Genomic DNA, 17,165 nt, shown 5'->3' with positions numbered 1-17,165 from the left:
TTGCTGGGCTGTGTGACGAACCAGATGATGAATGTACCTGTTCAACTGCTGGGTGACACAGACATGAACTAAAGCGTCATTCTGATAGAGCTAAAAGCATCTTTTAGTTACTAGTTACTGTTACCATCCTTAATCCTTTATTTGGTATTTTATCCATAGGAGTGACTTGGGTTCCTCATGAGTGCTTTGAGGTAAGTGGAATATTTAATTGATGCGATGTATTACATTCAAAGGTTATGAAAAATGAAATTGTGAGCAGTTACATTAATGCAGAACTGGAAGAAATGCAGTGGCTGCTCGGGCTTACTCAGGGAAAGTCCCCCTTTTTGTGTCCTTATTCTTCTGTATGGCTTGTTCCTAGTAACATACTCAAGTGCGTTGACTGCAAAGGGATGTTGTGTTTTTAAAAGAACCGTCCCTAAGAGCAGTTTGACCAGCCATGATCATGGTGGTTGTGGGGCATGTTTCAGTAACCTGCCTTGGTTATATGAAGACAGCGTCGAGATGAAGACGAGGCCGCTTGCTGTTTAAGATGTAGTTAATGTGGTTGCCTCCCCAGGCAGGAGTCAAGGTCACACGCCCCCAGGATCACAGCTGCACTGCTTGGTATCTGCACTCAGCAGCACCTTCCTGCTGGGGGTTCAAAGGCCAGTGCAATAGCAAGTCAGTATCTGGCATCGTTGGTTTTCTTGGCTTTGTGCATGTAAAACCTGGTATTTCTATTGATACATTATTTCTGATAGTTGCTCATACTGACAAGTTGGGTAGAAGATGCAATAGGAACTAATGCTGCCTATTTTCTAGGGCTTCTGAAGCTGAGAGGCAGGCAGATGCCTCTGCTGACCTGAAAGAGTAAGGCTCTTCATTTCCCTCCTAGCTGCTTTCCTTCATTGTCATGGTCAGCCAGCGGCGGGGCGGGACAGGGCGGGGCATGGCATGTCTGCAGGCCCCATTCGAGATGAGAAGGGGCACCCTTGCTCATGGTGTCCAAGAGTCGTTGATGTGGCCACATGGAGATCAGGTTATGCTTCCATCACAGTAAGCTGATTGCAGTGGTGACAATGAGACCTGTGACATTTTTGCTACGCTTATCTGCAAACGGGGGGGTGTGGGGGGTGTCAGTGTTGAGTGTAGAGAGAGGCGCTGACTGACTTTCCTGCAATTCCTAGGACCGTAATTCCCACTGCTTGAGGGGATTGGATCCCAGGGACTGGAGGTAAGATGTTACCACTATACATCCCAAACAACCCCTGGGAAAGCCCCGTCCTCGCGGCCCCGGGGGCTGCCAGCAGCCATGTGCGATGTGATGATGATGGGCATGTGTTCAACTGCTCCGAGCAGGCTGAGTGAAACGGCCTTTCTGAACGTCCGCCTTGCGGGCTGGCGGTATTTCACAGCCGCTCGGGGCGCTGTCACCGAGACGCGCTGGTTCCCGATAGCAGCAGCTGCTTCTGCATTCGCTAGCCCGTGAAGTCGCATGTAAACGGAAATTGTTTCTCTTAGCCTTCATTTTAGGATGTTTTGTTGACCTAGATTGAGCAATGCTTATTGCAGCGAACTGCCTGGGTCTCGCGCTGCGTCTGAACCCGGGCTGTCTTCTGCGCGGTGGCTATCTGGAGGGCCCTCAGGGGCCTGGTCTCTTCAGCAGGACAGCAGGAGCCCAACAAAAGCAACTGTCAAGGCAAGTAAAGTCACTTTCCTTCTAGCGCCAGGGGACGTGAGGGTCATTACCAAGGCTTTTAGAATGCAGTTTCTTATTTGCTGTGGACATGACCTTAAAAAAACATCCCAGTAGGTTTGGTTTTTGCTATTCGGTTAGCATTCAGCCTACAGGGGACATTCTGTTAAGACCAGGCCGATTTTCACCGTGGGGTAAGCCCTGGCGGATGCGGTTCCAGGTTACCGCGGCGCCATCGCAACAGCTCGTGACCTCTGACATTCCTGTTGCAGGGCTGACGCGTGCAGGTGTGCTCTCGTGAGAGGTACGTAAGAGTGTGGGAAAGGTGACTTCATGCGGGTCATTTCAAAGAGGGCTTTTGGGACTCAAACCAGGAGCTCTTGACGCTGTGACCGAAAATTGACCCTCTCCACGGGATGCAGCGCGCACTCGCTAGTGCTGTGCCTCCCCGAGGAGAGACATGGTCTTGGGGCCGCGGGGCTGTCTCCCACGTGTAACCAGCGCCTCTGTCCTTCAGAGATACTTTGAAGAGGATGATCGGAACTGGAGGAACTAAATGATGGGAGTAACCAAAGTGAAATTCTGCACAAGTTTATTGATTGGTTTTGCCTGTTACACATAATAAAGAAGCCGCTAGACTTTGCAGGGAAGTCGGCGTGCGTTTTTGGCTCGCAGTCTCTCTAGTGTTTTCTGTGGAGGGAATAAGTAGCGTCAGCTCCAGCTGCAGTTTGCCTCGCATGCGAGAACGGGGCTGGGCTGCGTTTTACCTTGTGAAACTCTCTTGCCCTGGCTCTGTTATGGGCATGAGCTTCCTGCTTTGCTTTTTCTTCCCTCTGCTGTTTGACCTCGGCTAACTGGCTGTATCTATAAATAAAAGATGTCGGGTGTGACCTGAGGAGGGCGAAGGGCCCCCCAGGCGCAGCGACCAGTGCCCCCCACGTACCGGAGCGCCGTCCGGTGCTCGGCGGATGCTGCGCTCCTCTGCTCCTCGCCGAGTGCAGCTCTGCCTTTGCTCGCGCGCAGAGGGCCTGCGCAGAGAACAGCAGTGAGGAGGCCTGCTGGGGGGAGGGGTGCGCTGGACGAGGAGACTCGCTGGGAGAACAGACCTGCCGGGGCTTTCGCAGTGGTGCTGCTCTGAGAATTTCCCGAGACCCGAACTTTCTTTCTTATTTCTTCTTGCCTCTGCAAGGACCGCTCTATAAATTTTTTCTTCCTCTTCGCAAATGCCTCTTGTAAGCTCCCTGGCGCAGCCATGAAGGCTGGCGGGGTCTCTGTTGGGAAGAGGTGGGACAGCGTCACCTCCCTGAATGGCGGCCCCCTGCGCCCCTGGGAGCTGGGCCGGGTCCCGGCGCACCTGCCAACGCCGCTGGCTTCCCCAAAGGAGGCTCCGACACAGTGGGGTGGTGTGAGGCTTCCGTTTCTGATACGAGAGGCAGAAATTCACTCACCTAATTGTGAGAGAGTCACAGGTGAACCTAGACGCGTGTCCATGAAGCACGAGTTTATTGGCAGGGAAAGAGCCCCTGTAGCCGGGCAGCTGCCCCGTCCTCCGCCTGGTCTTAACAAAACCTTTGCTTTCTTGGCCCCGTGAGCGGCAGCTGCGGCGATCACAACTGCGCCCTGAAGAGGCCCCTAGTGCCGCCCGCATGGCTCTTGCCCTCTGGGAGACGAGGGTGTGGACGACAACAACAAGCCAGTCTGCCGGTGGCCACTCGCGCGCTTGCACCCTCCCCACTGCGGTTTGTTTAGTCAGCGACCGCGCTTGCAAAGTCCTCAATAAGTGAGGCTCTAGCTCGGGCCACGCTGGCCGTGTCTGCAGAGCCCACCTGAGCTGTAGTGTTTGGGAGGCGACCTCCGCTGCTGCTGCTGCTCAGGGGCTGGAAGGCGCACGCTCACAGCCTACGCGGTCTGGGGCCTCACGAGGCCGCGGGCTGTTGGGGGTGGAAGCTGCGCTCCCGGTAGCCCTCCTCGCTGCCAGCCTGTGTGCAGCGCCCCCTGCAGGTGTCCACTGCATCTGCGTCTACACGGAGGAGTCCGTGTTTTCCCTACTCCTTGGCCTCGGGCCGCAGTGTGAGGTGTGGGAATGAGCCGGGAACTTACCTGAGAGCATCTTGCCTCATTTCCTCTCTCTTCTAGGGTTAAGTTTGAAAAGTCCATTTCCGTAATACTGATGTCACTGGTGCTCACTAACGTGAGCTCGGGCTCCTCCATTATACCGCGGCTGGGCTCCGCGTCCTGTGCAGGAAAACGGAGGAGGCCGTGTCCAAACTAGCCTGAAAACGTGCAGACAGTGGTTGCTGTAGACCAAGGTGGCGCCCCTCCCGGCCCCTTTCACAGGAGCTGGAGAGGACCTTAGGGGTGGGGGACCCTGTGGTCCAGGCACGGGCCCAGAGGCTCAGGCCAGCTGGTCTCAGGACTGCGCAGGGCCAGGGAGCAGCCGCCCAGAGGCCGCCGCTGAAGAACATACACTTTTCAAGGGCAATTTCTTTAAACACTGATCAAGAATTAAAAAGCCAAAAGCGGCCAAATAAACATCTGTGGCCCAGACACACCCGGTTCCCTGTCTCGCAGCTTTAGACAGGACAAAGCAGGCCCAGCCCCACGCCTGCGGGCAAAGAGCTGAGGAGGGTGTGGGGTTTGGGCCGAAAGCTCTTTAGCAAATTCCACCCCTCAGCTTTCAAAACCTGGAGTGCTGGTCAGCCAGGGGAGACTGTCGGTGACAGACCGTAGTCAGGGCTAGGGAAGTTAATGGGCAGCTTTAGTTGCTTCCATTGCGTTTTGTTTCAAAGAGAGTCTAAGGGTGAATTTAAATGATCTACACAACCCAGATTTCACTTACCCAGACTGCGCTACAGTTCTGTGACGGGAACGATTCTGACTGCGTTAGCTGAGTTGGGTTTCTCACAGTTTGGGAGGTTTCTGTTTCAGCTGAAAACTTGGAGTATTTTTCATTCTGAGTCATCAGTGAATTTGGGGTCTGAGCCAAACCCCCCATCCCCACGGTCCTTACACATAACCCCAGGTCGGTCTCCTCTCCCTGTGCTTGTATGTCTAATCCCCCGCCACTGTCACTCTGACGGCCTCCAGGGAGCTCCTGGCTTCCCGGCATTGCCTCAGCGCCGCTTTCTGACAGTTCCTGAGACCTCCGTCCCTGCTGGCTGCCTCCTGGGCCACTCGCTGAGCACTGGCTGGAGGAAGAGCCCCGTGGGGCGCTGGGCTGCAGGTACAGCTGACACACACCCGCCGCCTCCAAGGAGCCGAAGGCCGAGCTTAGCCAGCTTCCTACAGGGAGCTGGAAATGAACACTTCCTTCTTTGTCTCGTAGAATGTCAGCTTGTTCGAAGGCGCAGTCCTGGTTTTCCAGGCCTCGGGAGGAATCTCCTGGTTCAATGCTGACAACACTTGGCAGATCAGCACACTGGCTTCCCTCCCGGGGAGAGGCCTCTGGCGGAAGCTGGTGAAATGACTGTTCAGGTTCTGTATTAGGAGGTTTAAGAGTGGATTTTTGTGGTAAGTCATTTTTGAGTTGTACAACGTGGATACACATACAGTTAATAGTTTCTGAGTAAATTGCAAACAAAACAGGTTACTTTCTGTAAGTCTGGGAGTGAAAGCTGATGAATGTAAACAGAAAACGAGCGGAGATCAAACAGGTCGACGTCATGTGAAGCCTGGTGCGCGCACCCCACACTCCCTCTGGTGCTTAATAAGGAAAAAGCGGCCACTGACCTAAGGACTCGCCCTAGTGTAACAACAGAGGGGCGCAGGCTAAAACGCGCCTGGCCACATGCACATATGTGTGTGCGTGCACACGAGTACGCCCACCACCCGTGTGTGCGCGCGCACGGGGCTGAGCAGGCCAGCTGAGAGGCGAGAGGCAGTGCTCCTACTTTGCAGTTGGCGCCACGCTCGCCCGGGGTGTACCGCCAATTACGTGCGCAGCAGAGGGCAAGGCCCATTGACACTGGCAGGCACGCTCGAGCCACGCCCGTGAACTCCCAGGGAGGTGGCCATGCAGCACCGTGACCGGGCATGCTCGGCCATACGCACCCTGAAGGGGGCTCTCCGTCGCAGAGGCCTGCGCTGCAGGGTGGAGACGGAACCGCGGGCTGTCCGGAGCCGTGGGCACGGGTGACAGCGCTGCCGAGCAGCTCCCCCACGAGGAATCTGATCTCTAGAAACAGAAACAGGGCTGAGGCATTCCCGGCTGCAGCAGTAATCCCTGACACTACTTGCTTTCAGCTACCACATTTACCATCACAGTAATTCGCTTACTTAGCCACTTCTTTCGTTTTGGCCAATACGAAGGAGGCTTCTTTGAAAAGACTGCTTAGAAAACACATTATTAATTAATCAGGGGCCTTCCTGGTGGCCCAAGGGGTTAAGCACCACACTATGAGGCAATCCGCAGCCTCTGCAGGACGAGTTTGATCCCGACCGGCCAGGGAGCAACCCACATGGCGCGGCAGACCTCTCCTGGCTTGCCCGCTGCTCCCCTCAGCAGTGGATTTCGTCAGTCTGCCTGTTCCGCTCCCCACTGTCTCTGGTGAGTCCTCTCACCCCTCTCACACATCTGGCCTGCACCCCAGCTCTTGTGTGCATAAACAAATCTTAAAAAAAAAAAATTAACCAGTTTAGTGTAGGCGGAGACGGTTTCTGACTGGCAGGACCGTCCGCAGCAGCTGGGGGAGGGGAGGTGAGGCACGGAGGCGGGCCCAGGCTGGATCTCTGTTCCTTTACTGCAGAGGGAGAGACTGCACATAAGGCTGCACCCCCAACGCACTGGCAGAGCTGAATACCATACAGTAAAAAAAATTATTCTCAGGCCTTCGATGGGCCACACGCACCACCAACGTGCTCATGTGGCCGTTTCCAACCTTGACTCTACATTGGGGGGCCAGAAAACCCCGCAGCTTATCACCCCAAAGGAAGCTAGCTGGGGTGCAGTCTGCACTGGTGTTTTTAAAAACCTTTCCAGAGAGCCCTACTTGGCAGCCAGGGCCACGAACCTCACTCTGTTCCAACAGAACACGAGACATTGCTGGGGAACCCCGCGAGGGAACATATCCTCTCACATACCTGGTGAGAGTCTCTGCTGTCTTGAGAAATCCCAGAAAACGACAAGAAATCAAAATCTGGGTGCGGTTCTAAGGGCCTGAACAGCTGATGATGCAGAGCTGGGAAAGTGTGTTCCAGTTCTGGGAAGCCAAGGTCGGCTGGTGCAATTTGAGGAGAAAAAGACACCAATTTATTTTTAAAGCCTAAGAAAACTACCTGAAGTCCAGAAAAGTAACACTAAGAACACATTCACAAAAGCTTGTTTTTAAGTAACTCCTGTCCAATTTCAGTTTCATGCTCATGTATTTTCAAATTAAATCCTATTAGTATTTATGTACAAAAAAACCAAAAGGCACTTTCATTGACCAAAACCTTTGACAAACGCCAAGTGGCATAACCCCAGGAGTCAGTCACTGCATGCCCCGGGGCCAGGCCGGTTCTGGAGCTGGCGCCCCATGACCACACCGGCCTCTGGTGTCCCTTCGTGGTGGAGAGGGCGTCCTGGGTGTGCTCGCAGCAGGCCTTGGGCAGGAGGCCTGAAGCCAGGTCAGTCTGCGCTGCTGCTGGTAACACTCGCAAGGACCACCCAGCGGAGACCCGCGTCCGCCACGGCTCCAGTGAGCCTGAGGCCCCCGGGCTGTCCTGCTGTTGCCACTGCAGCAGCCACAACCAGGGCCTGAGCCACTGGCTCTGCCCGGCAGGCAACGAGCTGTGGGCGTGGGGTGAGGCCTGCCCGCAGCCAGGGACTCTCAAGCTGGAGCCGAGAATGGCAGCGGCGCCCGACTCTCCACTGGGGTAGACTCCGTTCCCCTGTGGGCCACTCTATAAATGGCTGCAGCTTGGGTGTAAGGGAAATGCTGAATGGCCGCATCCTTCCGCAGAGGTAAACGCTGGTAGAGGGGCGGCAAATAGGCACTGGTGAGAGATCAGAGCAGCCAGGACACGTGACTGGGCACATGCTCCCAGGTTTCCGCACGCCCTGCCTGAGGCCCTGCCTTAGGCCGCTGGACAGCTCGGGCGGGGCCTGTGGGCCCTACTCACGTGAGCTGAACCAGCCCTGCCTGTGATGCTCCCTCAAGCCGGGCGCTGGGAGGCACAGAGAATGGGCCCCACTGTGCACCCCAGCCGGAGCTGCCCCTCAATCTATATGCAAACATGATGGCATTACCTGGGTCTATGAGGCTCACATCTGCATTTTCGTAACTTAAAAAACTCCCAGTAGAAACAGTTATTGAAGAGAAGGGCTCATAACCAGTCTCTTGTGTTTCAGCCTAAAAAATGAAGGGGAGTGTGAGACACAGGCAGGAGGCAGCGTGTGGACAGACCACTCCACCCCCCAGCAGCCACCAACAGCTCCGAGCTCAGATCAAGTGTAGGCGCCTCACAGGTCACCGTCAGCAGAGCCTCCTCATCACCGCTCGGAAGGGCCGGCCACACGCCTGGCCCCAGCAGCTCCTCAGTTACCCCCACACCATCACACATGTGCACTCACACACGCGTGCACTCACACACACGCACACACACACACACTCCACACGTATGCACTCTTGCACTCACACCAGCATTGTCAGTTACGTTGTGCTTCTGCTTCTCAGAACCAGAGAGATCATGCGGCAGCGGGCTGAGCCGCCGACGCTCAGATTTGGCTATTTTCATCATTGATCCACTGCAGGAGCGGACCTCAGAGGGCAGACCCGCACACCCCACAATCCCATCAGCCGCAGAGGGACGCCCAACCGCGACGGAGACGTCAGAAGCAGGAGGACATCACCAACCTCGTCATCTGGCTTCAGAGCTGGGCCCAGGGAGGCCTGTTCTTCTCTGTCCACGGCGTAACTCAACACCGCGTGGCTCTCAACGGGCTCTGCGACCTTGACTGGAAATGGAGTTTGTAGTTCAAAATGGAAAAAGGGAAAAGAAATGTGGATTTTAAGAAATTAAATTCTTGAAATTAAATAAAATTCTTAAATTTTAAGAAATTAAATTCACCACTTCCCTGGTGGCACAAGGGGTTAAGCACAGCACTATGAAGCAATTCGCAGCCTCTGCAGCATGAATTCGATCCCCGGCCGGCAGGGAAGACACCCACATGGTGCAGCAGACCTCTCCTGTCTCGCCTGCTGCTCCCCTCAGCAGTGGATTTGGGTCAGGCTGCCTGTTCTGTTCCCCGCTCTGTCTCTGGTGACTCCTCTCACCCCCCCCCCCCCCGCATCTCTGGCCTGTACCCCAGCTCTTGTGTGCATAAATAAACAAATCTTAAAAAAAATTAAATTCTTAGCACCAGAGGGCATCATTTCCCACTTCCCCACAACTCTCATATTTTGCTTCCCAGGGGCTGCCTCAGAAAACACAACAATGCAAACCACCAAAACATCCTCTTTATTATTTATTAAAAACCTCTGGTCAGGACACGCGGGCTCTCCCTTCAGCACTGCTGCCGCCGCTGGCCTGTGACCAGCCCTCCAGGGAAGAGCCGAGCGCGGGGACAGCTCTGGTGGCGACGGTGCGGCAGGGAGCCGGGCACACTCTGAGCGCGCAGAGCGGAGAGGCCGCACGACAGATAGCGGCAGCGCGGCGGCCTGGCGGCCAGAGTGCCCGGGAGTGCGCCTGCGCGGCATGAGCTGCCCCGTTGGCACGAGTCCCCGTTCCCACTCGCACCCGACAGGGAAGCGCACAGACGCTGCTCCTCCCTCACTGCCCGCACCTGGCCGCCCAGCTCTCCCCTCACTCTGGCCGCCCATGCGCGGGGGCGCCGCCCAGACCCCGACGCTCGCCTCCGCCGCATCAGGGATCACGCCCTGACCCTGGCTAAGCGACAAATGTGCTCCCAGGGTGACCCAGCTCGCGGCTGCAGACGCGCGGGCGCCCGTGTCCGGGATGTGACGGCCGTGGTGACGCCGCAGGAACGAGGCCGACGCCAAGCACCACCCACACGACGGGGACCTGATGTGGCTGGCCTCCGCCCGACTCCAGCTCCCCCGACAACACGCGGGGCCGCGACCACCATGACGTTCCGAGGCCGCGGCCACGCGCTGAGCACGTGGTAAAGGAAATACGGACGAGGTAGAAGTTTATCTCGAGGAGCGACTGCCTCCGCCCCGTGGCAGTCCATCAAAAAAGCTAGTTGGGAAATGAGTTAATCTGGGTTTTACGATTTATAGTCAAACTTCTACACTGCTGTCTTGGGTGCTCCCTCCGGGGGGAGAAGGTGCGCGGGGAGGCCTCTGGGTGTGGCAGCAGAAGCAAAACGAGGAAAGGAGAAGGCCAGAGATGCCGAGGAGCCCCCTCGGGTCTGGAGGCATCTGAAGACAGCGAGGGCCACGGGCCTGAAGACGGCTCGATGATGCCTACGGGGCCCTCGGGAGCTCCTAAAGCGGGGCCTTACCAGCCCGGGCCCCGACTCTCAGGCCCAGCCCCCCACTACCCCATGAGGTGGCAGCAAAGGCCAGAGCTTGGAGTCAGTGACACCACCCACAGCTACAAATAAGAGGAGGGTGGTGGGGCTCTCAGACCCTCAAATCTAAGATGGAATCACCTTGAGTGTGGGGTGGAGATGGGGAGGAACTGTCACCTTTAACCCCCAGGACCAGTGACGCCAGGACGGCCACCCAGGACCGTGATGGACCAAGACAAATGCGGGAACCCTCGCGCCCGGGGCTGCACCGTGGCGGAGCCGTCCAGAGCACAGAAACAACCAAGCACCTGCACCGGTCCTGGGGGACCCTGCGCCTTGTTGCTCGCTGGCCTCTCCACCACACCCTTGCCTGTGGGGTCCACGGGCGTTAGGGGCCCAAGAGAGCGGCCCCTGCTTCCCCCGACGCCTTCACAAAGCCCCGGCCTTGCAGGAGTCCTCTCCAGGCCCTGATCCCCAGGCAGCCCGGCCGCCACAGCAGCTGTGCAGGAGGACGCTGTCGGGGTCGTCAGAGCAAACAAACACAAGCACCGTCGCGGAAACGCAGGTGCACACCGAGACCTGCAGCTGGAAGCCAGGCCCTCTGCGGTGGTCCGAGCTCCAATTAAGAGACGCTCAAGTCAGTTTTTTGTAAACCCTCAGAAAGGAGTCGCTCTCTCCCCTCACCCTGTTAAACTCTGGCCACAACTGGGTGACAACTGTCCACGTCAACACAGCAGGAGGCGAGAGGCGGGCGGGGCCTGCCGAGCGAGGGGGCGGCGCAGAAGGACGTGCCGGGGAGGGCCGACCTCGCAGCACGCAGAAGGCACCTTCCCCACGGCCTGAAGGTGGCCACGAACTCGAATGCGCTGAGGCTTGCAGGGTGTGGCCGAGCACGGGCTCCTGGACGGACGCGCAGAAGCAGCTGATGGAAACCCCGGCCCGGCAACCCCCACCAGCATTTACAGTAGAACAATTTTAAACAGAAATTACTTATTCACTAAATATAAACTTTCCGTCATTAAACTTCTCACACACGCTTCTCGTAAAAACATCCCAGCAGAACACCCCACGTGGGGAGCGGCCTCCCGCCAGGGTGACCTGCGCCAACGATCTGCCCGGCGCCCCCCACCCCCGTCCCACTCACCTGCGCCGTCAGGGCCAGCGCTGCGGGGGAGTGCCTGGGCAGGGGGCTCAAGAGGGCCCAGCGGCCCGAGCACCCCGGGGCTCCCGAGGAAGGCCTGCTCCCGGCTGACGGAGGCCCGCAGCGGGTCTCTGTCCTGGAGAGAGTGGGCTCCGGCTGGAAGGAAGACACAACTCCACTCAGGCTTCCAGAACTGGCCAAAGCTATTGATGAGATGGCAGTTTAGATTGTGGACGGCACCGAAAACCCCACAAGGCTTCATCTACACAGCAAGGCAACGGTAAGGGCTTTGCTTTCACATGGACCTTAAAGTGGCTTCGCAGTATCACTGAGGTTCCAATGGAATCCCCACTTCCAGAGCGTGCTTCGGCAGGGACGAGCCTCACGGCTCAGGGGCCGTCACAGGGAGTCTGTGCGGAGGAAGTGGCCACAGAGGCCCGCCCTGAGCCCACCCAGGGGAAGGGCCGGCAGCAGTTGGGGAGAGGAGCCTGGACGGTGACGACAGGGACTGTCGCTGAAATAATTCTCATGATTCCACTTTTCTGAAGGTGGTAATTTAATACATTAAAGAAACACCGAGTACGAAAATACCAAAAAGCAGCAGCCAACTGGGCAGAACTCCACAAAACGTGGGCGTTAAAGGCCCCAGGAGCTGCAAAAGGAAGAAGTGGAGCAGAGAACTAGGAAGGGAGAGTTTGAAAAGAGGAGCAGGGAAGCCACCCCGCCCACCTCGAGACCCCGCCTTCACCCTCAGGTTGGGGATTGAGGCGGAGGGGGTGGGGGTGGGGTCTGTGCACCCCGCCCACACCCCAGGCTGGCCCTGCCACAGCTGCCTGGCCTGGGGCCTGGGGGCCTCTGAAGAGACTCAACAGGAGTGAGAACTGCAGACCCTATGAGGCTGGGCCGCGCTCCCAGCAGAAGCCAGTTTCCCCACCGGCAGGATTCCCAGTTAGCCCTTTAGCATCCCACTCAAATACGTCACGAAGACGCAAGAGGCAACCAGAAAACCACCAGACCATCCCTCCAAGCCTGAGGCCTGGAATCAAACACAGTAAGGGCACCTGCTCCCTAACCCTCCCGTCAGAACTACAGGCTTCTGGCTGGAGACAGAACAGCCAGTAACGTCACGCATGTGCATCTTTTTCTAGTCACACAGCTGACGCCCCCGTAAAAGGGGTTTTCTTTGATAAACTCGTTCGGGAGAACTAGCTGGTGAGCCTCACGTCTAACGGGGATTATGAAATGAAACCAGGCCTATTTGCCGACGCTCATGGAGGAAGCTGCTCTGAAAAACTAAACGCGGGAAGGAGGAGACAGGCCTGTCCTGCCTGTCCTTGGAGAGGGTTTAAGCAGGAAGATTAGCCCAGCAGACGCAGGGAAGCCAGGGACAGACGTGCCGAATCCCAAAGAACCCGGTTTGGAGTCAGAAGCAGCGCAAGGGCCGTGGGGGCAGAGGCCAGGGGGTCCGGGGGCCAGCGCCCTTCGTGCCTGGGACACTCACGCTGGATGCAGAAATGCCGCCGTTTCTCCGGGCCCCCAAACACGGCCCCGCGGCTACCCCGGGTCAGGCCGCTACACACTGTTAGGAAAACCCGCCTCCTTCTCAGAGACAATCCCAGTCCGTTTCTGCAGCAAGAAGGAATCTGGCGTCCTAAGAAGAACGCAGAGAACAGACAGACGGGCGAAGGGCCTGCCCCGCGGCAGCTGCTCACCGGGCTCGGGAGTCCTGCTGCTCGCCGGCGACGCGCCCTCCTGGATCGCGCTGAGCTCGTGCTGGACCCAGTCCACGCCGGGCCTGGCCCTGGTGACGGGCGGCTTGGGGGCTGTCCTGCGCAGGCGCTCACCTGCAGAGTCAGGGGCACAGTGAGGCGAGCCCCGCGGGGAGCCAGCGGGACAGCCACAGGACACCCGCCCCGACCCCGGGAGCCTCCGCTGGGGCAGCGGCCGTTACCCTCGGCACCGCGCCCCGCTGCCGGACCGGCATCCTCCCCGTCGGCTCTTGCTCGGTCGCAGAGCTGCGGCAGCCACTGTCTGAGCGTCGGGGTTTCCGGGTCGTCTCGCATGGCCGGCGGCCCTGCCTGAGGGGACAGAGGGTGGGTGACCCGGGAGGCAGGAAGCGCGCTGGCGCGGCACTGCCTCTCTGAACGCAGAACCCGAGCAGACGGAGGGTCCGCCAGCCATGCCACGGCAGCCTCAGAGAGCAGCTCCCTCCACACTCGGGGAGAAGCGCCGCAGTCCTGAGAGGCTGTGGCACCTCCCCTGGGGGCCCCATCCGCATCCGCCTTCTCCCTCAGATGGCTGGCCGCTTCCTGGAACCCGCTTCTCACGAGCGCAGCTCGATCTGCTCCTGCACGCCAGCGGGTCTCAGAACCCCACGCAGGCCACGCCATCCACCCAGGAAGTAGCCTCGCCAGAGCGGACACGTTCACGCTCGGAGGAGACGCTCTCAGGAAGTGGGCACTCAGGAAGCGGGAATGTGCCCTGCCCAGTGGGGGCTTCGCGACACCCCCAAGCAGCAGCAGGTCCAGTCCTGGCAGCCCAAGCCGCCCAGCCTTAACCCTCAGTCACACGGCCACCGAGGAAGAAAGACGGCGCCAACCTCGGCGCCAGCCTGGTACTACACAGCACGAGGCCTGCTCCCTGGCAGGACGGCCCAGCTCCTCGGGGTGCAAACCCTTCACCACAGACTGCAGCGACCGCCTGCGCCGCCCTCCGCGTCTGCGCCTGGACCCGTCGGCCTGGGTGACAGCAGCTGGCGCAAGTCACTGTTGGTCTTGCCGGCGGCCCCGAGGAGGGCTGGTTTCCAGTTTCCAATTTCTACGCCGTTCCCATGAGAAAGACCAAGCCGCGGCCCGAGCGCTTTCAGCAACAACTCAGAAGTTATTTAAGCCCGGGACTAGGCCGGACACCAAGGCCGCGTCGCGCCACCCCCGCCGTGGGCCCCGCGCGCTGACACACCTGGCTGTCCGCAGAGCCGCCGCCTGGGGCCTCCTGGCGCCACTCCAGCCGCCGCAGCGCCGTCTGCCTCCGCACCAGCGACTCTTGCTGCGCGTTCTGGCCAGGACGTACAGCTTCCTCCTGCAGCTCCCGCTGCTGCCGCAGCCCTGAGGCTTCTCGCGGAGCGAGGCTGGCCTGTGAACACCGCCGAAGCCCACCTCGAAACCCCGGGGCCACAGGCTCGCCGCGGGGAGCTACGCGTTCAGTCCTGGACGGAGACAACTCGCCCGTGTTTCCAGACTTCACTTCGGCAAAGGGGAGCGGGATGAACACAGGCTCATTCCCCACGGTGGGGGGCAGTGAGGCAGCCAGGTGCTCCGGGGACACGCCGCCCCCAGCGCCGCTCTGCCTGCTCCCCAGTGCGTCTCCCCAGACGTCCCCACTAGCACCCTCCACTGCCCTCTCCAAGTCCGGCTGTGGCGTCCAGGGAGCCTGCCCAGGCAGAGCCAGCGCTGCTTGGCTCACCAGCCCACCCTGTGCCCTGGGGGCCTCAGGAAGGCCCGCCACGCCTGCTGGACAGGGCTTCTGGCGGCTCTCAGAGTCGGGTCCGGGAAGGCTCCAGGATAGGGGGCGGCCCACTGGGTCAGCCAGCACCCTCTTCCCAAGCTCACTCAGCCTTCGCAAGAGGAAATCTTCCTGGGCCTCCTGCAGGGACCGGAGGACGCTCCTCTGTGCATCCAGATGCTGCTGAGGCGCCCTGAAATCGCCGCAGTCTAGCGGGACCAGCTGTGCCTCAGACGGATGCTGTGGGGACAAAGGCCGCTCGCTCTGGGACCCCTGGCTGCACGGGCGGGAGGGTGTTGGGGCGCCCCAGGGCCCTTGCAGCGCATCCAGATGGTCCCGTGGAGGAAAAACAGACCGTGACAAATCCACAAGCCTGTCGGGCAGTCCCAGTGGCCCGGGAGGACTGGAGGAGGCTGGGCTGCCGCTCTGAGCCGAGCACGGCCCCTGGAGGCCTGTGGGGTCAGGGAGAGGCAGCGAGGTGGACGAGCACTGCGCGTGCAGCGGCCGGAAGGGCTCTGCACCCGCCTCGGGCGTGGCTCTGTCCAGCAGCAGTCCTTCGCTGGACCGCAGTCCCTCCTGTGCCTCGAGTCTGGCCTGCACAATGGCTTCCCGCTGGGCAGCCAGCTGCTCCTGCAGGGCCCGCAGGCTGTCCTGCCGGGGCCGCACCAGCTGGGCTATCCGCCACAGGCTGTCCTGCAGCTGCGGGATCTGGACTCGGCTCCCAGGTGCCCCACCGCTGCCCCCTGCCCATGGTGGTGCCTGAGGGGCGCCCGGAGGCTGTCCAGCAGGTTCACAGGCTACACTTCGCTGGGTGTCCTCAGTGAGATGAAGTACCGCTGTCCCCTCTGCGTCTGGCCACTCCCGGGGTTCCTGCCAATCACCCCACAGGGGTGGCATGTGGGGTGAGAGAGTCACGAGTCCTTCCTGAAGCCTCGTGGTCTCGGCACGGCTGGGGGGGGCGGCGCTGCGACTCTCGGCTGACACAGGCAGCCCTTCGGAGGCAGCTCCCCAGGACGGCACGACAGCGGGGCCTGTCTGCTTGAGGGGAGCCAGCTTCTCCCAGTCCCTTTGCGTGTGTGCAAATTCTCGAGGCTCCTGGTTAGCACCGAGCACCTCCCTCTGCATGTGTGCCCGTTCTCGGGGTATTCTCAAGTTTCCTTGCTGCGGAAGACTAAGAAACTCGTCCTGCAGCGTCAGCGTGTCCCCCGAGGAGCCGACACGCTCCTCCTCCTCCAAGGGGCGGTTCTGAAGTTGCCTGGGCTCAGTTTTAGCAGAAGCCTGTGAAACCCCCAAATGTGAAGACCGCGCCGGCCCGGACTCAATTCCCGCTGAGCGCCCCCGTCCGCACGGAAGAGCTCCTGCCTGGGGGTCACACGGAGCCCCTGGAGCCCGGCTCCGCACAGCCAGCGGTTCCTGGAGCAACTCCAGCCCATCGCGCTCGGGTAGGAGCTGCTGTGGGAGCCACAGAGCACCGCCTGAGGGCCCGCCTGGTGGGAGCCCGGTCTCCCTCCCAGAGGGCATTCCGGCTGGAGGCGGAGAGGGGAACGACCAGACCCGGGCCTGGCCATACCACGCCCCATGCCCTGCCTCCTCCTGGACTTCCCGTCCAGCCTGCAGGTCGCTGCTCCGGGGAGCCCCGTGCGCCGGGATAGGGGTGGCGTGACCCTGCCGTGACAGGGCGGGCTGTGAAGCGTAAGGACGCGTCTCCTGCACTTGCGGGGCCTCTAGGCGGCCCAAGGGGAGGTCAGCACCACTCTCGGCTGGAGCAGGTTCCTGGGCCCTCCCTGGTCCGGCCCTGGCGAGAGGCAGCAAAGCACCTGAGTCCAGAGGTGCCAACGGGAAGACCAAGGAGCGGCCAGTTTGTCCTTCTAGTTCCTTCTGTCTGTGCAACAGCAGCTGTTCCCGGGCCCGCTGTCTCAGCCGCAGGACTTCCTTGTGCAGCTGCAAGTGCTGCCGGAGCGCCTGCAGATGCCCCTGCTGGGCCGCGGTCGTCCCCGAGGGCGGCAGAGATGCACCCGGCACTGGGCCGCCCACAGGACGGCGTGCAGAACCTGCGCTTTCGCTCACGGCTGACAGGGGTTCGAGGGCTTTTCCAGGGCCGTCCTCAGCAGGCAGAGTGCCAAGAGGATGCTCGGCAACCAGCGGCAGGGACGGGGCGTGCTCCGCCTGCCGAGGAAAGACACCTATGCTGTGCTCTGGGGGTGGCAGGGAGCCCCCAGCTGGAGCAGCTGTTGTGCAGAACGGCCCCACGCCGCCCCCTGCATCAGGCGACAGTCCGTGACCACCCGTTTGCCGGGCTTCCGTCTGTGGGTGCTGCTCAGGCTGTCCCTCTGATTCCAAAGATGGCTGTGCTAAGACCCCAGAAGTGACCAATGCTTTGGCCCATCTTTGTG

At 59.9% G+C, this 17,165-nt stretch overlaps 1 protein-coding gene and 1 long non-coding RNA gene across 2 annotated transcripts in view; one reads left to right on the top strand and one right to left on the bottom strand.

Annotated features, from left to right (window-relative positions):
- The first annotated feature begins 165 nt into the window (after nt 1–165).
- Nucleotides 166–2,321, top strand: LOC311181846. Its single transcript, XR_014617092.1, has 6 exons — nt 166–191; nt 805–852; nt 1,170–1,216; nt 1,534–1,681; nt 1,951–1,982; nt 2,196–2,321. It is a non-coding gene; the product is annotated as an uncharacterized lncRNA (long non-coding RNA).
- A 17-nt stretch (nt 2,322–2,338) lies between these two features.
- The window catches only part of CEP295 (centrosomal protein 295), a gene marked incomplete at both ends in the record, with an annotated part of 28,862 nt that continues 14,035 nt past the window's right edge, over nt 2,339–17,165 (bottom strand). The window contains 16 exons of the mRNA XM_084248508.1: nt 2,339–2,368; nt 2,446–2,542; nt 2,622–2,706; nt 2,785–2,949; nt 3,033–3,126; nt 3,779–3,913; nt 4,965–5,155; nt 5,729–5,852; nt 6,758–6,894; nt 7,905–8,007; nt 8,512–8,658; nt 10,439–10,500; nt 11,275–11,427; nt 12,984–13,115; nt 13,223–13,349; nt 14,230–17,030. Of these exons, the coding sequence (XP_084104634.1) occupies nt 2,339–2,368; nt 2,446–2,542; nt 2,622–2,706; nt 2,785–2,949; nt 3,033–3,126; nt 3,779–3,913; nt 4,965–5,155; nt 5,729–5,852; nt 6,758–6,894; nt 7,905–8,007; nt 8,512–8,658; nt 10,439–10,500; nt 11,275–11,427; nt 12,984–13,115; nt 13,223–13,349; nt 14,230–17,030 (4,583 nt within the window). The remainder of the gene's footprint in view (nt 2,369–2,445; nt 2,543–2,621; nt 2,707–2,784; nt 2,950–3,032; nt 3,127–3,778; nt 3,914–4,964; nt 5,156–5,728; nt 5,853–6,757; nt 6,895–7,904; nt 8,008–8,511; nt 8,659–10,438; nt 10,501–11,274; nt 11,428–12,983; nt 13,116–13,222; nt 13,350–14,229; nt 17,031–17,165) is intronic.

The sequence above is a fragment of the Talpa europaea genome (assembly GCF_964194135.1).
Source record: "Talpa europaea genome assembly, chromosome: 12".
NCBI classification, from domain to species: Eukaryota; Metazoa; Chordata; class Mammalia; order Eulipotyphla; family Talpidae; genus Talpa; species Talpa europaea.
Note: the sequence above shows the minus strand (reverse complement) of the source record. Positions and strands in the feature narration are given on the sequence as shown.